Source organism: Macrobrachium rosenbergii, chromosome 15 (genome assembly GCF_040412425.1).
Source record: "Macrobrachium rosenbergii isolate ZJJX-2024 chromosome 15, ASM4041242v1, whole genome shotgun sequence".
Lineage (NCBI taxonomy): Eukaryota > Metazoa > Arthropoda > Malacostraca > Decapoda > Palaemonidae > Macrobrachium > Macrobrachium rosenbergii.
The window spans coordinates 23,531,934-23,557,366 of record NC_089755.1 but is presented as its reverse complement, the minus strand read 5'-3'; the positions used below and the strand labels follow the sequence as shown (position 1 = coordinate 23,557,366).

At 38.6% G+C, this 25,433-nt stretch overlaps 1 protein-coding gene across 1 annotated transcript in view; it reads left to right on the top strand.

Moving 5' to 3' along the window:
• Positions 1-25,433, top strand: part of LOC136846461 (Golgi to ER traffic protein 4 homolog) — a 127,557-nt gene that overhangs the window by 89,629 nt on the left and 12,495 nt on the right. The window contains exons 6-7 of the mRNA XM_067117258.1: positions 4,946-5,092; positions 5,222-5,373. Of these exons, the coding sequence (XP_066973359.1) occupies positions 4,946-5,092; positions 5,222-5,373 (299 nt within the window). The remainder of the gene's footprint in view (positions 1-4,945; positions 5,093-5,221; positions 5,374-25,433) is intronic.

Genomic DNA, 25,433 nt, shown 5'->3' with positions numbered 1-25,433 from the left:
CTGGACTGACCCTGGGAGCTTTAGGAAGAAAGATGGAATTATTCAACACGACTGACAATCGAAGAACTTGTATATCTGATTTTGTGTATGGATAAGGATCAGAGATGGTGCTAATGACCAGCAGCGCTTTTCTCAGCGGAATCCTGGAAGAAAGGCCCATCTTTTGCTCTTTCCTAGCTAATGGGGTCACGCCCAGTCAAAATCTGGAACTGATTTATCCCTTTTCTTCTCTACCTCTTCCCTCAAGAACTAGTAAAAGAGGTCTCTGCATCCTTGGCCCAGAAAACCACGCAAAATCTGATATCGAAAACAGCAAGGAAAGTCCTACCAACGACTTTCACCACTAAAAAGAGTAAGGCTGAGGCTCCTTTGTTTCAGGTATCTCAGCCCTTTCGTGGTCGGCCCTCAGGTAGAGGTTCCTCTAGAGCGGGTAGAAGAACTTCAACGAGAAGTGGCTCTAGACAGGGAAGAAGCAGGACCTGACTATCTTCTCCTGCAGGCAGCGGTAGGTGCCAGGCTTTCCAACTTCTGGCAGGTATGGAAGAAAAGAGGAGCGGATCTTTGGTCCATTCAACTACTCAAGGATGGATACAAAATCCTTTCCTAAGAAGCTCCCTTTGGGATAGGACCAATAGATCTGTCTCTCAGATACAGATTTCCAATCCACAAGTACAGGCAATTCAACAACAAGCTCCATATTATTGCAGAAGAACGCAATAGAGAAAATACTAAATCTGGATTCACCAGTTTTTATAACCGCCTTTCCTGGCTCCCAAGAGCTGGGGTGGAGACCAGTACTGGACGTGGATACTCCCCAACGCCTTTGTACAGAAGACGGTTCACCATGGAGACAGCAAAATCAGTGTTAGCAGCAGTCAGACAACACGACTGGATGGTTTCCTTGGATCTTCAGGATGCATATTTCCACATCCCTATCCACCCGGGCTCCAAGAAATACCTGAGATTCATCTTCAAGGAAGAGGTATTCCAGTTTCGCCCTTGCTTCTCGGCCCCAAGCACTGCGCCCCAAATATTCATGAGACTGGATGTCAAAATGGAAGGGAATGTTTCACACACGAGGCATCAGGGCTTCTCTGTATCTGGACGACTGGCCTCAGAGCTCCTTCCTTCAATCGCTGCCTGGAGGATCTTCAAACGACAATCTGTTTATCAGAGGAACTAGGACTTCTGGTAAACAGACAGAAGTCACAACTAACCCCTTCCCAAGAGATCCTGTACCTTGGGATGAGGATTCAGTCTCGGGATTTTCGGGCTTTTCCGTCACCATCAAGGATGGAACAAGCCTTGGTAAACTACAGATCCCTTTCTTAGGGAACAGATGTGTCAAGTAGGGAATGGATGAGTCTACTAGGGACCCTTTCCTCGCTAGAGCAGTTTGTTTCCCTGGGAAGACTAAACCTTCACCCACTCCAATTCCACCTCAATCGGTGTTGGAGCAGAGAAAAGGGGTTAGAGACAGAGTGTATCCTCATTTCCGAGACAATGAAACGATGCCTTCAGTAGTGGAACGACCCAATCAAGCTTCCAGGAAGGCCTTCATTAAAACAGAGTGAACCTAGACCTAGTGTTGTTCTTCGACGCTGGGCCACTCGGGTGGGAGCAACATTGGAAAAGATGGAGGTATCGGGGTCCTGGACCAGAGAGCAAACAGAGGCCCAAGATAAACCAAAAAGGAGCTGGCTGCAATATTTTAGCCTCAAAGAGTTCACAGCGAGCACTCGGGTTCAGGACAAAGTCGCAGGTCAATTCACAACACGATCATGCTAGCCTACATAAACAAGCAAGGCGGAACCCACTCCAGGTCGTTGTACGAGACATCGAGGCAACTCCTTCTCTGGGCGAAAGAGAAGAATGTGACTTTGTTGACACGGTTCATTCAAGGGGAAAGGAATGTGAGAGCAGACAGTCTGAGCAGAAAAGGCCAAGTCCTGCAACAGAATGGACTCTTCATCAAGACGCTCGCAGAGACGGTACATGGACGCCCATGCATAGACCGCCACAGCACAACGAAGAGGATGGAGATTTACTGCCTCCCGCACTCAGATCCCGAGGCAACGTATATAGATGCTGCCTTTTTAAACTGGTCCAACTCTAGACGCCACGCTTTTCCCCGCTCAAAATTATAAACAAAGTCATTCAGAAGTTCGTGTCCCATGAGAACACCAGGATGACTCTAGTGGTCCCCTTTTGGGCCGATAAGAGAATGGCTCAAGGTGAGGTGCGAATGGATGGTGGACACACCAAGAAGTCTGCCTCTGAGACCAGATCTACTCAAACAACCCCACTTGGAAAAGTATCACCAAAACCTCCAAGGTCTACAGCTGACTGCCTTCAGACTATCGAAAAACTCGCAAGAGCTAGAGGTTTTTCGAAGGAGGCAGCTAGAGCTTAATGCAAGAGCAAGGAGGTCATCTACCATCAGGGTGTACCAATCCAAGTGGGATATTTTAGAGATGGTGTGAAGGACAACCTCGCTTCCTCTTCCAGTACCTCTGTGACCTGTGATAGCTGGATTTCCTTTTATCTCAAGAGGATACGTAGCTTTTCAGTCTCACCATTATGATACAGAGCATGTTAGCAGCTGTCTTCAGACACAGAAACTTGGATTTGTCTGTCATCATGATCTTCCAAGATCTTCTCAGATCATTCGAGACTACTAAGGAGAAAAGGTACATTCACTCAGCGTGGAACCTAGACGTGGTCCTAAAGTTTCTCATGCCTGGAGAGAGGTTCAAACCTTTACATGAGATTTCATTTAAAGATATCACCATGAAGACTCTGTTTTGGCATGCTTAGCAACAGCTAAAAGAGCTGCGTGAAGTAATATGCCTTCAATAAAACTGTTGGTTTTAGGAACAGCAAAGCATCTGCTCTCTACAACTGAGGTTTTTAGCTAAGAATGAACGTCCTTCACAACCCTGGCCCAAGGCGTTCGAGATTACAAATATGGCAGACATCGCAGGTGAGGAGTTAGAGAGAGTCCTGTGCCCGGTAAGAGCTCTGAGAGCTTACCTGCAAAGGACGAAAGATTTACGTAGCAAGTCAGAGGCGCTTTGGTGTTCAGTTAAGAAGCTCCCTCTCTCTGCCAATGTCAAAGAATGCTATCCTTTTCATGCTGATATGCCGCATTCAGAATGTAGTGAGGTGGACCTCAAACTTCTAAAGGTTAAAACTCATGAGGTCAGGGCAGTTGCAACCTCTGTAGCCTTTAGACAGAATAGGTCCCTACAAAGTATTATGGACGCTACCTTCTGAGTAAGAAGCAAGTCAGTGTTTACCACAATTACTTACAAGTACAAACGCTTTATGACGACTGCTATACACTGGGACCCTTTATAGCAGCTAACTCAGTAGTGGGAGAAGGACTACTCCCTACATTCCCATAAAACAATACCCTTGATTCTTTGCCTTGAATGTTGGAAATTTATGGTTGTTTGTGAAGATTGGACGCAGTCTTCCACAATCATTGATTTTAGCTGGTATTATTTGTTCCTTGGTAGCCCCGAACAAGGGTATTATAGGTTGCCCGTCACATAGAGGCGTTGGTACATCGTTGGCAGCTCCTAGAGGTCTTCTGTGCCCCTTGAGTGGATCGCTGGACCTTCTTAAGGAAAGCAGACATAATGAGGGGGAGTCTATTGAAGCTGGGGCCTTAACCCAGGTAAGAACCTTGCTGGTTTATTAACCCTTACAAAAATTCCAACGATGTTGGCTGTCTCTGACCCTCCACCAAAGGTGTCAATCAGCTATATATATATAACTACCGGGTAAGTCAGATGTTTAAAAATGATATTTTCATAATAAAATAAATTTTTGAACTTACTTACCTGGTAGTTATATATAATTAAATTCCCTCCCTCCTCCCCTTTAGAGACTAGGGGCATGGAAGATCTGAGGAATAGTTGGAACAGTTCCAGGTACCTGGGTAGAGGGCGCACAGGTGGTACACCTGACTACCCATCGGCGAAAGCCGCGAATTTTGAAATTCTGCCGCGCGTCAGGGACTTAAGCTATATATATAACTACCAGGTAAGTATGTTCAAAAATTTATTTTATTATGAAAATATCATTTTGTTTATACTGTAGTATGCTTAGACCACTCACAAGGTCACAAGCTTCTGTCTGTATTGCTTGTGTATAGTATAGGAAGAATAGGCAAAGCTATGTGATATATGCTTGCACAAGTGTGAGTTTGCAGATCATTTTGAAACTTATACAGCACACAAGCTATACTGTATCAGTCACTCATAAAAGTTTTTAAAAATAAGATTTTAGAACAGGAACAGACAATTTAGAAATGTAATATGTTAAATATTTATAATATCTTTATGTAGATGTGTGTGTACACATGCTATTTGTTACAGTTTAGTGTGATACAGTCAAAGGATGCTTAGAAAAGCATCAGTTATTGAATAGAATCATAATTAAGAAGTATTATATGTAAAACATATATATTATGACTGCTTTGTCTATTTAGATAATGTAACAACAGTAATGTTCCATTACAGAGTACGTACTGCTCTCTCTTTCTCTAATCTGGAGGTAGAACAGCTAGTTTTGATGCCTTTTTTACATGCACTTTTTAAGAAATATCATGTAGCGTAATCTGTTTCACAGCTTGATCTCTTTTTTGGGAAAAAATTAAACAAGTACACAGTAACTAAGATGTTACAAAGGAAAATAAGTTACAGTGACAGTTGGATACAGGATTTTATATAGGCTAACCAGTAATTTTAAGGGCTAGTTGTTAGTCTGGCATTTTTGCTAGTCCAGCACCCAGTCAGTCCTGTTGAGCCTGGACTGTTTGATTTGTACGTTATTACTATTACTGAATTTTAAATCTTATACTGTTATCATTCCTAACTGTCATGGAAACGCAAGGCAATTGTAGTATTGGTCCATAGAATGTCATTCTCCGTTTCAGGTACTTATGTCTACAAAAGAAAGTAGAAGCCTCAGAAGTATTTGAAACTTACACGAAAAAGCATCCCAACATAACTAAGCAACGTGGACCACCATTTCTTCTGCCCCTACTCAATTTCTTGTGGCTTCTATTATCAGCAATAGAAACGTATGTACTTTCGATTTTATGTCCAATTTGAAAAATAAAGTACAGTAATGGGATTGATAAATATTTTTTCAATACTGATTGCTTACACAGAACTTGATTTTATGTAGGATCTTATATTTCTTAATTTAGGGGAAAGGTGATGCAGTTTACTGTGTTGTGTGAACAGTACCAGCCAAGTCTGAAAAGAGATCCATTATACCGAGAATATTTGGATCGCATTGGTCAGCTTTTCTTTAACCTTCCTGCCCCACGACCTCAACATGGGCCTGGGGGTATATTTGGTATGTATCTGAAGAGTATTGTGACATAAAAAACAGGTAGTTACAATAAAAGTGAAAACTGTATCATTAAAAAGTTCATAAGGAATATGAAGGGAAGAGTAAAAGCATAGAGGTAACTGCAACACACAAAGTAACATCTTGGTCTCAGCATAATAGTAAATAGCTGACAAGATTACAAAGTAAAAAATTGTAAAATTAGAGTGCTTGCAGAGGGACTTCTTTTGTTAAGCAAGAAAATATCTTAAATTTTTTAGATTTAGGCAAGTATTCTTTTATGGTGTATTATTGTTCACTTTGACATTTGATGTGGGCTAGCATGTGGACAGGTATATAAAACATATTAACTTATGTGATCCCATCATAACTTTGTGTTTTGAATTGCCTAAGTGTCTTATTATTCATTTCATATCCAAAACTGTTTATTCTTAAGTTCATTTAGGCCTTTTTCAGCTTCTGGTATATCAGTTACATGATTCACTTCATATACATCACTTATTCTAGACGCACAAATGTTCAACTCAATGCAGCAATTTGTCTTATAATGATGTTATTATTAATCCACCGCTCTTTTTAGAGGGATTTTCCTCTTTATTTTCACCCATGGATATTTCATTAACAATTCTGCAGGCTTCCATAACACCAATGCCACTTCTTGAATACATGGCTTTGTCAAAATCATCAGCCCATTTGTCTAAGTATTCTCTCTAAGCTCTTCTTGAGTGTTGTTTAACTTCCTAGCTAAACTTGAGTATTTCTCTTGTTTTATGTTGCATTCTTCATCTCATCCCTGATATTTGTCTACATGTACCTTTTACGTCTCTATAGCCTTTTTGATACCTTTATGATACCTTGGATATGGGGTAACAAGGCAGAAACCATGTTACCCCATATCCAAGTTCTTTTCTAGCAAATTGATATACATTCTTGATGTCAAATCATTTCCCCATTCATTGTCTACCCCTCCCCAGATATGTACAAAAGCCTCTCGATGTTCATCCTCGAGAAGCTTTATGGTAGCAAACTCAGATACTCTGCCATTATTTTTGTTGGATACTTTTAATTTCATTTTTATTGTAGCAATGACAAGTTGGTGATCACTTACAGCATCTGCTCCTTTGTAGCTTTTAACATTCCTTAGTGTTCTTTTTCTCTCTTTGTTAATGGCTATGTGATCTTTTTGGTTTCATGACTGCCATATGGATTATTATTATTATTATTATTATTGTTATTTATTTTTATTTATTTATTTATTTATTTATTTATTTTGTCTGTCACAGTCATCCTATTCGACTGGGTGGTTTTTATAATGTGGGGTTCCAGGTTGCATACTTCCTCCTTAGGAGTCCATCAATTTTCTACTGTGTGTGCTGTTTCTAGTACAGGTAGTCGTCGACTTCACTGTGTTAGGTTCTGACAGAGCGGTGTTTCGATTACATGTATTCTGTACCTACGTTATTATCCATCATATATCCTAAGTATGACTAGCCTACATATACATTTTATATTATCCAAAAATGTGCATGCCTATTTTTACATTTAGCATATGAAATCTTATCATGCTTGAACTCCTTGATTAATACTGGTATTTAACATTTTTATTGTTTCAAACCATCTGTCTGGTCTGTTTACATTTTCTTATCCGCCATTTGCATTGCCAATCGGTTACATGACGTATTATTTACTTCTGTTTATTTATAGGTTTGAATTAAATACATACCGTCCTATAAGACGCATTTTTAACAAAAAAATGGCCTAAAAAATCCCCTGCGTCCCTATGTACATAATGTAGGCTCAAAATTTAAGAATTTTGGCCGAAATTATACATGAAACGTCACGTAGATGTTGTAGCCTAGCGTAAAATTCGGTGTTATCCTAATAACCTATTAAAAACAAAGTTTATTATAATTATTTATCATTATCACACTTACCATCACCGCAATTACTACTGCTAGTATTATAATCAATATCTACGTTGTTATTATCGATATTTTCATTAAAATGTTAATATCATTATCGTTGTCTGTCGCGCATTCCACATTTATTGATATAAACAGTACGTGTGCTGCCACCTATTGGTGATTATCTCGAGAGCTTTACGGATAACAAGGCTTCGTTCAGTTGGTAGTTGGCAATTCCTGCTAACATTTCTCGCATAACAACATGGCTTCGATCAATTGGTGGTTGACAATTCCTGCTACCATTCTCTTTAGGCATATTAACAGGGCTTCGTTGAGTTGATACTCAGTAACTTTCGTGCTAGCATTCTCTTTTAAGAATAATAACATGGCTTTGTTCAGTTGCTCATTTGCTGTATTGTTACATAGGAAACATTTTTATTTATTGAATTTTACCCCTTGATTGCATACTTTTATAATATATAATGGACATATATAACATATATTACCATAGGTAACATCTTTATTAATGTTTTTGTTGATTCTGGCGGTAAGAAACAATGTTTACAAATGAATGTGTTATGATCTATTGTTAAACCTATGAGGTAGCTTTCAGCAGCAGACGAAATATTCGATCATAGTAAATGGCTGATTGTACAATACATTTTTTAAATATAAATATGGTAAATAACTTTTTATTAATGTTTTTGTTGATTCTGTTGGTAAGAAACAATATGCATATGATAACCTAATACTGCAGTTTTTACTTACAAATTCATATGAGCATAGGCTAGAAGCCTTATTTTTTCCCTCAGTGTCCTGCTGAAATTGGGGTTGCGTATTATAAGCCATCAAATACGGTAATTTGTTATTACCTTTGGTTTATTTGCAAAAAATAGAAATACAAAATACATTACAAAAATATGAATCTTTTACCATTTTCGAACGACACAAACACACTATGCTGCAGCATCTCTCGGATATGAAATCTCGCCTTAGCTCGACAAAAATATAAAATTAAATATTATTATTATTTATATTGTCGTGAGCCGTCGTAAAGTCGGTCAGTCGTAAAGTCGCATAGGTCGTAAGTCACTTTGTCAGCACACTTTTCATGCCTGGAGCTACTTCGGCATCTGGTTTTTTCAAATTCCTTTTCAGAGATCATGGGATCATGCCTAGTGTTCCTAAGATTATTGCAGAGTGGTTTAGCTCATCAAGGAACTGGTTAACCCTTTAACGCCGACTGGACGTATTTTACGTCGACAAAATTTGTCTGTCGGGTGCCAAGTGGACGTAAAATACGTCGACTACAAATAGTTTTTTTAAATATTTGCAGAAAAATACTTATAGGCCTCGTTTGCAAAAAATTTTAAATCACGCGCCTTGAGGGATGCTGAGAGTTCACGGATCACACTGTTGTTTTGTTTACAAGGGTGACCCAGCTGCACATGCACGAATTTCTTTCTTATCCCGAAAGAAAGCATCAGCTAACTCTGCAGAAAATCTCAGAAATTCTTTAGTCACTTTGTCATAATTTTTGCACCATTTTCTATTAGCCTTTACATAAAGTTTTATATATGAAAATGTGTGCAATTTCATGTGGAATACAACAAAAAATAACTCATGGTTGTAGCATTTATCAATTTTGGCATATTTTCATATAAATCACGATAAGTGCCAAATTTTCAACCTTCGGTCAACTTTGACGTGACCGAAATGGTAGAAAAATGCAATTGTATGCTAAAACTCTTCCATTCTAGTAATATTCAATCATTTATCTTCATTTTGCAACAAATGAGAAGTCTCTTGCGCAATGTTTTGATTTATGGTGAATTTTGAAAAAACTTTTTCCTTATGTCCTTGCTAACTCTGCTGAAAATCTCAGAAATAAAGAATTCTTTAGTCACTTTGTCGTAATTTTTGCACTGTTTTGTATTAGCCGTTACATAAAGTTTTATATATAAAAATGTGCACAATTTCATTTAGAATACAACAAAAAATAACTCATGGTTGTAGCTTTTATCAATTTTGACATATTTTCATATAAATTACGATAAGTGCCAAAATTTCAACCTTCGGTCAACTTTGACTCGACCGAAATGGTCGAAAAAATGCAATTGTAAGCTAAAACTCTTACATTCTAGTAATATTCAATTATTTACCTTCATTTTGCAACAAGCGAGAAGTCTCTAGCACAATATTTCAATTTATGGTGAATTTTTATAAAACTTTTCCTTACGTCCGCTAACTCTGCTGAAAATCTTGTAAGAGCCTGACGCCGTCTCTTCCAAACACGTGTGTGTTTGTCGTCCATCAGAGTGGACAAGACAACAAGAGCATCTCGTTTTCTTTCTCTAAAGCGCGATTTCAACCATACAATATTTCCGTCTGTTTCTCCCCAACCATTGTTGTCTTGATGTATGTACAATCACCACTACTTGCATTGCCATGCAAGCATTCTAATCATGTACTCATAATGTTCCAACGAATCTTCTTTATCAAACTGTGTGTATGTTTCTGTTTGTGAAGACGCCAAATGTCACGCCACTCCGATGGACGATGAACACACGAACACACACGTGTTTGGAAGAGACAACGTCAGGCTCTTACAATCTCAGAAATTCTTTAGTTACTGTGTCGTAATTTTTGCACAGTTTTATATTAGTCATTACATAAAGTTTTATATATGAAAATATGTGCAATTTCATGTAGAATACAACAAAAAATAACTCATGGTTGTAGCTTTTATCAGTTTTGACATATTTTCATATAAATCACGGTAAGTGCCAAAATTTCAACCTTCGGTCAACTTTGACTCGACCGAAATGGTCGAAAAATGCAATTGATTGTAGGCTAAAACTCTTACATTCTAGTAATATTCAATCATTTACCTTCATTTTGCAACAAATTGGAAGTCTCTAGCACAATATTTCAATTTTTGGTGAATTTTTGAAAAAAAAACTTTTTCCCTACGTCCTCGCTGTAACTCGGCCGAAAATCTCAGAAATTCTTTAGTCACTTTGTCGTAATGTTTGCACTGTTTTATATTAGCCGTTACATAAAGTTTTATATATGAAAATGTGTGCAATTTCATGTAAAATACAACAAAAAAACCCCATGGTTGTAGCTTTTATCAGTTTTGAAATATTTTCATATAAATCACGGTAAGTGCCAAAATTTCAACCTTGGTCAACTTTGACTCGACTGAAATGGTAGAAAAATGCAATTGTAAGCCAAAACTCTTACATTCTAGTAATATTCAATCATTTACCTTCATTTTGCAACAAATTGGAAGTCTCTAGGACAATATTTCGATTTATGGTGAATTTTTGAAAAAAACTTTTTCCTTACGTCCATGTGCGCTAACTCTGCTGAAAATCTCAGAATTTCTTTAGTCACTTTGTCGTAATTTTTGCACCGTTTTATATTAGCTGTTACATAAAGTTTTATATATGAAAATGTGCACAATTTCATGTAGAATACAACAAAAAATAACTCATGGTTGTAGCTTTTGATTGACCAAAATGGTATAAAAATGCAATTGTGAGCTAAAACTTACATTCTAGTAATATTCAATCATGTACCTTCATTTTGCAACAAACTGGAAGTCTCTAGCACAATATTTTGATTTATGGTGAATTTAAAAAAAATTTTTTTACATCCAGCGTTAACAAATTCATGCATCATTTTGTGATAATGTTTTCTCTGTGTTGCTTTGATCATTTTACAATTTGTTATGTATCAAAATCATCGCAATTTAGTGTACAATACAACAAAAAAATAGCTCATTAGCTTTAACCGTTTTGCTCACAGTGTGAGTTGTATACAATTATATATGAAATTTTTTTCACCCTGTCATATATTCCAATATTTATATATGATAATGATATTTTTTTTTCATTTCTGATGGTTGCATACTAAACTTAAGGCAATGAGAAAAAAAGGAGCCAAAAATGAACTCTTAATCTTAGAAAGTAAGCGTGCTGTGATTTTTAAAAAAAAAACTTTCTTTCTGCTTCGGCGCTAACTCCCAAACCCCGCCAGCATACGGCAGACACTTTTGTAAATAGTGGTTCGGCGTTTAAGGGTTAAGCAACATTGGGGCTGATCAGTTGTTGGATGGGTAACTGCCCTCCTCGGCATTGATTCCTTGGGAAAGGATCTTTACCATAATTTCCTCAGTGTACTCAGCAATAAATGAGTACCTATTCTCGATGGGGCAGGGTCCCAGCTATGGGTTAAATAGCAAAACTCAGCAGTGATGGAAAGAAATGAAAGAATAAACGAAACGACATAAATGGAATCTCTGGCAACAGAGGAGCTTTGTCTGGCAGCCAGGTATGCAACCCAGTTGACGGGGAGGACGGTCAGGTACTTGGAGGTCGTCATCCAGCAACTGACCACCACAACGACAGTAACCAGCAACCAGAGACTGGAGCTACAGAGGCAAACCAGAAGAAGAAATGGACAAAAGAAGAAAATAAGGAAATATGGAGATGCTACATCAGAAACAACCAGACAGAAAGAGGATACAGAAGAAGACTGATCAACATCTGGAATGAGAGAAATAACACCCCTCAAACAGAAAGAGAGGAACTGGAAAGAGAAATAACACCCAGCAACAAAGGACAAGAAGACGAACTAAGAGACGATGACACTACAAACGACAGGAATGATGAGCTACCAAACAACGACAGTTGAAGAAACACCAAAGATGTAACAGAGAGGTCGGAATGGGTGGAAAAGATCAGACAATGGATGAACCCAGATACAGAAAGAACAAAGATCCCCTCCATGAAAGCCTACAACACAAAGAAGCTAAGGGAAAAAACTAGTGAAGTTAATGAAATAATGAGACTAATCCACACCACAGTATCACAGAAACAAATAATATGACATACGCAGGAACAAGACTAGCAGTAGAACTCATGGGGATACAAACACCAACACCACCATCACAACCAACCCAACAGAAACCAAAACAGCAACCGCCTTGGAAAAGGCGCATGGAAAACCAAATCATGGCGATGAGATATTACTTGAGTAAACTGAAAGAGATGGCAGAAAAGAGGCTAAGAAGCAAGAAAACAAGAGAGGAACTGAATGAGAAATACAGAGTACAGGAGAAGGGACTAAACAACTCAGTAGAAGATATAAAACAGAGGCTTAAAGCCAAAGTAAATAGATCCAATGGTACATGAACAGGAATAAAGGATACCAACAGAACAAACTCTTCGGAACCAACCAGAAAAAACTATACAGCCAACTAAGAGGGGAAGACAACCACCTGGAAATTCCTGGAGCCAAACCAAGTAAGAGACTCTAGGAAAACATATGGAACAATCTGGCCTCACACAAACATGCAACATGGCTCCAGGAAATCAAGGCAGAAGAAATGGGGAGAATAAAACAAAGATTCACCGAGATCACAACAGACACAGTCAGACACCAACTAAAGAAAATGCCCAACTGGAAAGCCCCAGGTCCTGATGAAGTCCATGGATACTGGCTGAAAAACTTCAAGGCCCTACACCCATGAATAGCAGAACAACTCCAGCATTGTATCACAAACCACCATGCACCCAAATGGATGACCACTGGGAGAACATCCTTAGTACAGAAAGACAAGAACAAGAGAAATATAGCAAATAACTACAGGCCTGTCACCTGCCTACTAATAATGTGGATGTTACTAACAGGTATCATCAGTGAAAGGCTATACAACTACCTAGAGGATACAAACACCATTCCCCACCAACAGAAAGGCTGCAGAAGGAAGTGTAGGGGCACAAAAGACCAGCTCCTAATGGACAAAATGATAATGAAGAATAGTAAGAGAAGGAGAACCAACCTAAGCATGGCATGGATTGATTACAAGAAAGCCTTCGACATGATACTGCACACGTGGCTAATAGAAGGCCTGAAAATATATGGGGCAGAGGAAACACCATCAGCTTCTTTAAAAATAGAATGCGCAACTGGAATACAGTACTTACAAGCTATGGGATAAGACTAGCAGAAGTTATTTGAGGAGAGGGATCTTTCAAGGTGACTCACTGTCCCCACTACTCTTCGTAGTAGCCATCATTCCCATGGCAAAAGTGCTGCAGAAGATGGATGCTAGGTACCAACTCAAGAAAGGAGGCAGCAGAATTAACCATTTGATGTTATGGACGACATCAAGCTGTACGGTAGGAGCATCAAGGAAATAAGATACCCTAATCCAGACTGTAATGATTGTATCTGGGGACACCAGGATGGAGTTTGGAATAGAAAAATGCACCTTACAAAAAGGCAGAGTAACAAGGACTGAAGGGATAAAGCAAACAGGCAAAGTAACAATCCAGGACTGAAGGGATAAAAAATGCTAACCAGGACTGAAGGGATAAAGCTATAGCATCAGAGACATAGTTGAGACAGGATACAAATACCTGGGAATAATAGGAGAGGATATAAAACACCAAGAGATGAAGGACACGATCAGGAAAGAATATATGCAGAGACTTAGGGTGATACTCAAATAAAAACTCAATGCCAGAAACATGACAAAAGGCACAAATGCATGGGCAGTACCAGTAATCAGATACAGCGCAGGAGTAGTGGAGTGGACGAAGGCTGAACTCCGCAGCATAGACCAGAAAACTAGAAAACACATGACAATACACAAAGCACCTCACCCAAGGGCAAATACAGACAGATTATACATAACACAAAAGGAAGAGGGGGAGAGGGCTACTAAACATTATTATTATTATTATTATTATTATTATTATTATTATTATTATTATTATTATTATTATTATTATTATTATTATTATTATTATAAGGAAGCAGACCCTCTGTTAACCTTTAAGGGATGGGCTAAATATATATTAAACACACCCCCAGACCAGGCAAACTTTAAAGTTGGCCAATTTAAGAAAAAAACATATCAATGGAAAGAGGAAGATATGCAAATGCACATGGTGAAAGAAAAAAATCTAAAAAATTTTCCCCTATCTTTCACGGGAAGCTTGAAAGTGACTACAGGCAGTCCCCGGTTTACGATGGGGGTTCTGTTCTTACGCTACCTTGTAAGTCGAAAATCATCATAGACTGAAAAATCATCAAAAATCCTAAGAAAACCTTACTTTTAATGCTCTGGATGTATTGAAAATGATGTAAACTGCATTTTTATTGAGTTTTTCATAAAAAAAACTCAAAATTATTTTTTGATTATTCTGCTGTTTTTGAGCCATATTTTTTCCTTCAGATCGGCGTACAGCACGTCGTAACCCTGGAACATGCGTCATAAACCAGGAAATAATTTCTGATGAATATATCTGAAAAGCGTTGTAACCTTGGAACATCGTAAGCCGGACCTGTTGTAAACCGGGGACTGCCTGTATTTACAACCTTGTGTGGGGCCTCTTTTAAGACACTCATAAAAATATGCTAATTTTACCAAGTTACACATTTTATTTTATTTAGTAAAATTATAATTACAGCACACACAATATCATAACAGATAAGAACTAAAATCATTAACAAATTCTAAGTACTATATATTTGTTTTAAAATATTTACGAGATTTACTGAGATGGGGAGATGCAGTAATTTTTTGTGATGTATACATGTTTTTTCTGTATTTATTTCTTTGCACTTTTATTTGCAAAATCACAATTATAGTTGACATACTGTTATAAAAGAGGAGAACTAAAACCGACAGCAATCCCTTGGTATATTTGTGAGCAAATAAATAAAAAGACATCCTGGAGCTACAGAAAAGCAGTACATCTCCCCATGAAATATCAAGGCATACTGATCTCCCTCTGTCCTGTGCTGAGCTACCACAGTTGCCATAAGTCGTTTCTCAACCATTGTAGTAATATGAACATCTTTCCCACTAAATTCATCCAAATTGTATGCCGCGTAGTATCAATACTCAAATGAGTTAGCCTGTTCATCACTCAAAACATGTTATAGATACTCATGTGATGATGCCTGCCCATTAAGGGTTAAATATGTCTTCTTAAAAAGGGTGGCTGCATCATGTGAATTGATTTTATATTGAGTTTTCTCAATTTTTCTTATGACTCGCTTCTCTTGCACACTAATATTGGTCAATAACTGGTGAATATAAACAGCATTCAAGCAGCATTTTTATTCTCTGTAGAAGTGTGGGGTAGTGAAAACTGGTGAGATAAATCCGTAGTCTGTGGATTTACCGCTGCTTGGAGGAAGTTGAGAAAAATAGCTGGCGCAGATGCACACCAAATCCACCTCCTACTTTAAAAGTGAATGGTCAGTACATGACATGGACATCTGAAGTGAGTAGTGCCCTTGCTGAACATTTTTCCAGTAAATCATGTAAATCTGAAGTTGCTCCAGAACACCAGCATAGATATGTTGAACAGAAATTACTCGATTTTAGAACAGAAAGAGAGGACTCTTACAAACTTCCCTTTATTGAAAGAGAGTTCACTTCAACTCTGGCAACAGACAACCCTAGACCCTGACAAGATTCCATATGCAATGAAGCATTCATCTATAAATACAGTTATTTACATTAAGTGTTATTAACAGCATATGGCATGATACCAATTACCCTGCAATTTGGGAATTACCCTTCTTCTTTGCTTTTTTAAACCCTGGAAAAGATGAATTTTTAGCAGCAAATTATTGACTAGTTGCTCTGACAACCTATTTATGTAAAATCATGGAGAAGATGGTAAACAAGACTGGTACAGTCCTTAGAGAAGAGAGGTATTGTATCACCTATCCAGTGTGATTTATGTATAATGCATTCAGCCACTCATGTTCTGATCCATCTTGAGTCCTCCATATGTGAAGCATTTGCATCCAAGAAGCATCATGTGACTGTGTTTATTGACCTCGAAAAGGCATATGATACAGCTCGGAGGCATGGTACACTTAAAAGTATACATGAATCAGGTATAAGAGGAGAATTGTCTTTATTCATCTAGGCTTTTGTAGCACATAAATTTTTCCAAGTCAGAGGAGGTGACACCCTGTCTGAGAGATAATGCCAGCAAGAAGGTAGCGTGCTGAGTGTGACTATTTGCCTTAGCCATGAATGGGATATCCTCTGTTATCCATGGTGACATTTTATCCACACTTTTTGTAGATGACCTATCCATATCATTTGCTGGAAAATGAATGGCAGTGGTTGAAAAGGAAACTTCAACTGCTAGTGAATAAAATTTTTCGGTGGTCAGAGCTGAATGGTTTTACATTTTCTTCTAGTAAAACTTTTAGTGCACTTTGCCATATTTGTGGGATGCTTCCAGATCCAGATATATACATCAAAGGCCATGTGTAGAAGTAACCCAGCCTTTGGATTAACTTTTGACCATAGGATGACATGGGAAAGACCTAAAAATCAGGTGTCTGGAAGCCTTGAATATATTGAAAGTACTGGCACACACATTATGGGGTGCTGATCACAAAGTACCTTTAAAATCTTATAAAGCCCTCATCTTTTCAAAATTGAACTATGCGTGTGAAATATATTCATCAGACACCAAATCGATTAAAGATTTTAGACTGTACACCATGCTGGAATTAGCTTGGCCAAAGGTGATGTTAGAACTTCACCTATTCACCTATTCCAAGCCTTCAAGTAGATGCTGGCGAACTACCTTTAGACCTTAATCGCCAGTCTTCATTGCACAATATAGGTACAAATTACAAAGACTTCCAAACTCTAGAGCCTTTCAGACTGCTAACAGCCAAGTATTTTATGTACTATAAGTCACATCATAGGTCTTCGTAAAACAGATTTTGAATAATCTTCTTATTGCTAGGAATGGGGTACTTCCATTCAAGATAACAACTACCCTTGTATGGAAGTTACCAGAAGTAATATTTTGCCATTGCTTTATGGGCACTAAAAGTATTATGACAGAGGTAGCTACCTGCTTGATTTTTATGGAACATGTTGAAGAACATAAAAGCTCAACTTTTATATATTTACTGACAGCTCCAAATCCAGTGCTGGCATTGAAATTGGAATATATAGTGATAATTTTTATTGTAGAAGTACACTGTTTGAAATTATGTCTAGTTTTACTGAGGAATTGCATGGGATTTTAACTGCTATTGAGAGAATAGCAACAATTGATGAGGGAAACTACTATTTTTGGTGACTCAAAAAGTGTTTCACAAAGTCTAAGTGCTTTTAATTCTACTAATGCATTGGTTTTAAAAATTCAAGAATGACTTTACATAATGAATTGCAGAGGACTAGAGTAAAATTTTGTTGGGTGAAAAGGCTGACAAACTAGCAGAAGTAGCTGCAGCTGATATGCTTCCAAGGAAATAGAGATTTCCATGCAGCAACTTCTTACCAGATATCAGATCACTTGTTAGGAATATATGGCAGGAAAGTTGGAATAAAGTCAGGCAAACAAAATGAAAGAAATTATAAGTGCCATACTCCCTTGGAAGTATAGGAAAATGCCCAGAAAATGGGAAACTGTTCTCTACTGTCTAAGGATGGGGTGTTCCAGCCTCACATACCAATTTTTAGTAGCAAATGAAAATCAACCTTATTGTGATGACTGCTTAGTTCTTTTGACTGTCAACATTTACTACGTAATTGAATACTCCAGTCTTAGGGACCTCAGGAAAAGCCTTCTCTCTGAGACCCAAGACTAGAATGGTCTGTACATTCTAGCCAAAGTGGCATTTTAGATATGTATCAGAAGTAGGTCTTCTGCAAAAACTATAATTTATTTTTTATATATAATCTCATTACGTCTATAGGTTTTATATAAGTTTTGTCATTATTGACAAATGATATAGATGTTAATGACTGTCCCAATGCCAGAGAACATTAAATAAATCAGTCCTTCAATCATGCTTACATTAATCTACTGATAATTTCTTTATAAATTATTTTTACAACAGTCTTCTGACAGTTTTAGCAATATGAACAGGTCACAATAAATATAAACAATGTGCATCAAGACTAAATTAATTAATATTCGGTTTCTTCTTATTCACTTCTTATACACTCTCAAACTAATTGTTTCTAGTTTGGATGCACAGCACATTTAGGCCACAAGAATTTGGAGCTATTCAGTAGTAATTTCTTTACATGACAGTAATCAGTTTTATACTAGCCTCGAGTTCAGCACTCTACACTGAATTGCTTGAATCATCAATCAAACACTGGAAATTTGCACACTCAACACAATTTTGCTCATTACTAGTAAAACTTGATTAAGAATACTGTACTGCAGATGCCAGATTGTATACTAAATTTACTAACAAAACATTCTCTCATGAGTCTTGTGGTTCTGTGTCTCAGTGACATACACATGAGCATGAATACCAGCAATTTTACCTTCTCATCAGCCAAGGTTTTGTTAGTAAGGAGCAATAGAATAGACCAGTTTATCAAACATTGTAGATTTGCCCTAAATCAAAGCCTTCTCCTCTTGTTAGAAATCCCATGTCAGATCTTGAACTGAAACAGCCAACATTCTAATGCCTTAAAGTCCACAACCTTATGCAAGCCTGCGAACTTCATAGCTGCAGCCTTCAACTCGGCACTGTAAACGTTCATGCCAGCAGCCCGTTGCTGACAAAACCACGGCAGGGTCGACTGCTCAGTGAAATTCTTAGATGCAGGGTGATCCTGGCGGTGCATATCCAGAAACAGATGAGAGGGAGAAGGATGAATGGACTCTGTGTTCTGATAATAGGACTGAAGAGCCCTATGTCTTACTAGACGTAAGAGACCGACCTCTTGAGATTTTGAAGGCAGAGCATGAATAGCGAGTAACCAAAAAGAGAATCAACCCTCCTGAAAGAGCATGGAACTTCCTGCAAGTCGAGGCCATGCAGAATAAGGACTGAAGACAAGGCAGAGCGGTAACCCATATTAGTGAGAGACCTTTCTGTTATTTCTCAAATTGACAAAAACAGTCCTTAAGGCAGGAATAGTGGCTTCAAGGGGATGAGAACCCCATTGGTTACATGAAGCCACAGGTCTTGCCTATTTTGCCTGATGAAAAATTGTGGAGGATGATCCACAGGGAGTGTAGATTATGGCTGTAGCAACCTCTGAAAATATTTCTGTCACTAGCGGATCTGGAAAAATTTCATGAAGGGCCACCCATTTTCATATTATACATACAGGCAGTCCCCTGTTATCAGCGATCTGGTTTTACGGTATTTGTCTAGCAACGAAAAACGGCAGTTTTCAGTGCCGGAAATCGCCAATGTCCACTTATCAGTGCTGATACGTACCCAACGGAGGCACCAATAACCAAAAGTCAAGCGACGAAAATTGTCAAAAAGGCCACCGAAAATCGCCGATTTTCAGTTGTCACACCGTCAGAACAGAACCCCACTGATAACCGGAGACTGCCTGTATATATATATATATATATATATATATATATATATATATATATATATATATATATATATATATATATATATATATATTATATATATTATATATATATATATATATATATATATATATATATATATATATATATATATATATATATATATATATATATATATATATATATATATATATATATACATATATATATACATATATATATATATATATATATATATATATATATATATATATATATATATATATATATATATATATATATATATATATATATATATATATATATATATATATATATATATATATATATATATATATATATATATATATATATATATTATTCTCAAAATCTTATTTTTATAACAGATTTTAAATTTTTTCCCATTTTTATTTTTCTCATTTATGTTACTAGTATCTAAATCTTCAATATTATTATTATCATTATTTTTCAAGGGGGCACATGCCTGGGTCCCCCCGCCCCCTGGATCCACTAGTGCTCTGTGGCTATACTTGTTAACTACCAGACGAAGATGTAATGACTGAGGGTGAGGATGAAACCTGGGGAAATGAGGTTGCTTCAGAAGAAACTTCCGAGTGGAGAGAGACATGGGAAAATCCATGGCGAGTAGTCGAATGTCCAGAAATCACCCTGGAGGTTAAATAGGATCAGTGAACATTATATGAGAGCTCACTGAGGCTCAGAACTTTGCCATTACCTTTCTCAACAGACTGAATGGAGAAAACTAGTAGGGTCCAGGCTGTCCCATACTCCACTGCCCAACCTGTAGAAAACACTATGAAAGAAATCTGGTATTCAGTGATGTGGACAACAGATTCAAAAAGGGTGTTCCCCATATCTGCCACTGGGCCTGCAAATGTCCAAGTGAAGAAACCATTTTGGTGGAGGAACTTGGTGTTCCCAGCCAAGAACACCTACCATTGGTAGTGGGTTTGTGTCAGCCATATAATGATATATTTTTAATGTTACTTTGCACTATTTATATAAGATTAATATATTTTCAATTGTTTATACAGTAATGTATTGTTTACTGTACTGTGATAACCAGAATACATGTAGAGTAAATTAGCTTTCAGTATACTGTACATTATTTATGTTTGCAAAGTGTAAAGGCAGATATTTAATTTTATGTATTCTAATAAAGAAAAGTTCAAAAGGAAACCTTAACTTGATATCTTTTAATTTGCAAAACATATTACAGAACATGAAAATACAGTGAGCAAAAAATATAAAAATGGTATAAAAATAGTTATAAAAAAAGACATTCAGGTTAACATTTTTGTCACTGAATCCTTCAAAGTGTGGTCATCAGCATTCTTATCAGGCCCAATTGAGGAAAAGAAAGGACTTGTAGGGATATGGGTACGGGTCTTGGGTGTAACTTTTTAGAAGAATCCTGTTAGCGTGGTCTGCTTTGTAATTTTCTTTTGTTACTTTGGTGATACAATCACTATGCCTTTTGTTTATGAAGTACAGTATACTCCTGCACATGCAGGTTGAGATAGGGATTTGTCCACCCTAATTGCTTTCTTATGTTACTGGTGCCTTTTTGTGCCCAAGAGAGCTAATGTTGTAGGCGTGTTTTTTTCAGTGCTTTTGTGTGTTTCTGGTTCTTTTATCTTGAAGAGGAAACAAGGTCAACACTGTGTGAGGGTCCTTGTCAACCTTGGAATTGCTTTCGATGGGGGACATAGAGCATTTAATGAAGGGTGTCTGTAAGGTGTAGTCATTATGGAAGTTTCTGTGAGAGTTTGTTGTACCAGGATTAGGTAGACCTTTGTCATGGCCCTCTTAGTGTAACATGATGGAGGAAGGTGGCTTTCACAATCTCCCGAGGTAGTTACTGACAGTTACAGTGATCTAGGCTTTATTGACTGCTCATTGGAATAGGTTTTTCTGGTTGCAGTAGTCCTTCCTGGGGAGATTCATCTGATTGGTGTGACTTAGTCTTTAGTCCCTAACTCAACCACCCCTGTGGTGCGAGGAGAGTAAGGACAGTAGAGGGGAGAATACAAGAGCCGTTAGCATTCCTCTTTTTCGTCTTTTTTACCTGGTCGCCTACCACCAACTCAACCCTACTCTGTTTTCTGTGCAGGTGGGCATTGAGAATGGGAAGTCTAGTCCTCATGCAAGAAGTCTTGATAGGCTGCTGCTGTGTACTCTCCCACTTGGGGGAGGGTTGGGGCACATGATCACCCAAGGTAATTAGCTATCCCCAGGTAGGATTGGCATTGCTCTGCCGGTCCTCTTAGACTTAAGGTCTGCTTGTGTTTTGTCTGTCAGTGAACTCTTGAGCTCACATCGAGTTGGGGCTGTTTGGTTCATTTGCCTGGTGCACGAGTCATCCCCCCCTCCCCCGCCATTGCACCTCTCAGAGTTGCACGGAGAGGGGTTTGTGTGGCCCTTTCACTAATCATGTACCTGTTCTGTAGATCATGTTTACCGCTGGCAGTGGGATATTGCTCTCAATCCATCTCCGGTTGGACGATTGTAGTGGACAGGTGAGCAGAGTGACTCTTCTCACCATGACTCCTCTGGGTTGCACAAAGGGAGGTCTGTGTAACTTCTTGGTGTAGGGTTTGCTTGGGATATTCGCTAGTTGTGCACCTGGTGGCAGTGGGAAAGTTTCTCATTCCCAGCCTCCTCTTGGAGGTTTTGGAGGTGAACCTGCATCACTTCCATGCTTGGGATGTTCACACTCTCTGGAGCATGTGCAGTCTGAGTAATCCTTCAGGGAGAGTTCTTTGAACTCTTCCACCTTTTATGGGCATGGCTAGCTGTGCAGCAGGTAAGGTGGTAGTTGGAGGAACAGTGCCAGGGATTGTTCTTTTCCTTTCTTGGTTTTACCGAGTCTCAAAGCTGGGGCATTGTTGTTTTAAGTTGGAACAGGGCTCTGACAGCGACTTTGCCATATTTCATATGTTTTCTGTTGAGGCTCGTCTGGGTATGGGAATGCCCTAGGAAGCAGAGTTCTGTAGGATCGCTTCCTGTAGCTGAGGGAGGAGCAGCATGGTTCTCTAAAGAACGAATAGGACCAAACAGTCCTGTTTTTCTGGATTTCTTGCAGACTATGTGGGTGGGACAGCTATCAGAGTTTCTTTCTCTCAACACAAGCAAAATATCCTAGGGAGGCAACTATGGATTCATTCAGATCTTGGTTTCATGTACAAAGTTGATCTTTGGGTATATACCAGAGGCACATCCTGTGCTCATTGCCGTAGTCATAGTCAGTATGTGGTGTTTGGAGAAGGTTAATGTATGATCTGCAGGTCAGGAAGTGCCTTTGTCTCTAGGTCATGCAAAGTTCTTCCCCGCTGTTTTCATGCCAGATGGGGTGTCCATATCAGGGGTGGCAGAGATGACTCCTGTGATGGTGTGTGAACCAACCTGTGAGTTGTTTATCGGTCTCTCTTTCCCAAGAGGTTTTATCAGGATGGTTTGCATTCACTGCAATAATATTTGCAGTGTTGGAGACTTTCTTTATGACTTTCCTGTAGGCTGTTTATTGGTTTAACCTATGGTTTATTGTTCTTCATTGATCTGCATCATGGTGGGCATCCTGTCTATTATGAGATGCAACTAAAGAGATGAGTGAAGTCAGGGGTATGATTCTTGGCCCTGACACTCCAAAGCGCATTTCCACTGGGCCAAGTTGATTCTCTGTAAGAGAGTTTGCATTTTTTCTCTTTTTCTGAAAACAAGACAAGATTATAAGTTGCTTCTCATTTAAGAATTATATGATATTTGGTAGACATGAAGCCCATCCTTTTATGCTTTTTACTGTCTCCCTCTAGTGCCAGGTTTGGAGAAGGAAGAAAAGGGGAGGGGTTAATAGAGTAGCTATTCCCCTCCTCTGCTGCCATGGTGGGGGGTAACCTCTCTTACCTTTAATGTTGAGTGTAGGGAGCAGAACTGTTTTCTTAGCAGTTAGAACTTTGCCCTCCCTTCCATAATACACTGAATTTGCATAATATCTTGTTGGTAGGAGTGGAAGCGATTTTGGAGAAAAGGGTCATTAGAAGTCATTTAATAGTGGTTCCCCAGTCTAATGTCAAGTTCCCTGTCAGGAAACACAACCAGGGGTTAGAGACTGATGTTTGATCTCTCCCTTATCAAATTTGTCACAAACCCCATTTTACTAGTCAATTTGATGGCCATGGATCAAATACCTATCAAAGAGAGAGGGGACCTCATACTTTTTTGAGTACCCATTCTCCATAACTCTGGGAAGTACCTTGATTTTGACTGAGGCAGAATCGTATATTAGTTTAAGATGCTCTTTTGGACCAGTGCCTTTTCCCAGGAATATTATACAGTATGCTTTCTGCTTTTAGCTTGGCGTAGAGTCTTATAATGGTATTCACCTTTGCTGCTCCCTTAAGTTATGGAGTTGTAGGGCATGACTCCTTCAGGTCTTGATGGACTTCTTATGCTTTCGTCATAGACGGGTTTGTGATCAGTCTAGTCCAACTTCGTCCCCAAGCAGCTGGTCAAGTACCTGAGTTTACTGACACTTGACAGTGGAAAGTACCTTTTTGAAGGCCTCTTGTGTTAATGAGCTTAGGGAGGTGATGACACAGTTCCTGTCCCAGAAAGAATAGCCCTCTCAGCCTTGGCAGGTGGTGTTAGGTCTACTGTTGCCAGTTATCTCATATTGCTTGTACACCTGTACAAACCTTTCTTGTTTATTTCCTTGTCTGATATGGTATGGAAATGCCATTTGAGACTTCTTGCCACTTTGCCTTATTAAAGTAAGTTTTAAAGATACTTTTGCTTTTCTTTGGTAACAGAAATCTTTGTAAGGCTTTCCTTACTGTTTGCTAGCAGTATCACTTTGGTTTTGGAAGTGTCTGAAGGGAATTGCGCACTTGGGATGAGTTCTTGTCTTAGGTATGTGCCTTTCAGGGCCATCTCATTTGCACTGCACCATTCTTATTGAGTTTACAGCATGTTGAATCTTGCAGATTTTTTGTAGTAGTTGAGAGTCTCAATGGTGGATGAGTGGTTCACGATTGTCGTGGTTTGTTTCAAGTAGTGTAAAGGTGAATGGTGCCATGCTTTACTTCCCTGAACAGTGCAGGTGCTTGAGTTGGTAGTTTGCTGCCATCGGGTTGTCTGCATCATGCTTTCTGCACAGCAGGATGTTATTACAGTTCAACTCAGTTTTAGTGCCTGGGTGCCAGTGTCCTCAGTTCTTCCCTCTGAATCTAAGGTGGAAATCTGGATGAGATAGCACTTCTCTGGCCTGCACTTTTCAGTCCTATTTGAAGTTATCCACTCATGGAGTTTGGAGTGTTTTTTTCTTTCATTAGTACCAGCTAGTGCTAGAGAGACTTGTCTAGGAAGTCTTTCCTATGGCTTCATCTCTCGTTCTCTTTCATTCTAGAATTCATGGCTAAGACAAAATTCTCAGTCCTGAACCCAAGCTTAGAGTTTCTCAGATCACTGCCCTTTGAGAATTTGTTGGTGGATAGCAAGACCAGATGATGATGTACCCAATTCTGGCTGTGATTGCTACTTAAGAAGGATGAAGAACCTTAGACCAGAGTGCTTGCGCCTTTTTGTGAGTAAGGGACTTTGCAAGGAGGAGGTATCCAAAAATAACATCTCTTGGTTGCAGGAGGTAATCTCCAAAGCCTATTAGTCCCTCCATAGTGCAGAAAACCCTCCGGCCTACCCACGAGCTTAGGATTTTAGGGGCTTTAGGCCCTCTCCTGCCTTCCAGAAGAACTTCCTGGTCCAGGAGGAGGGTGGCAGT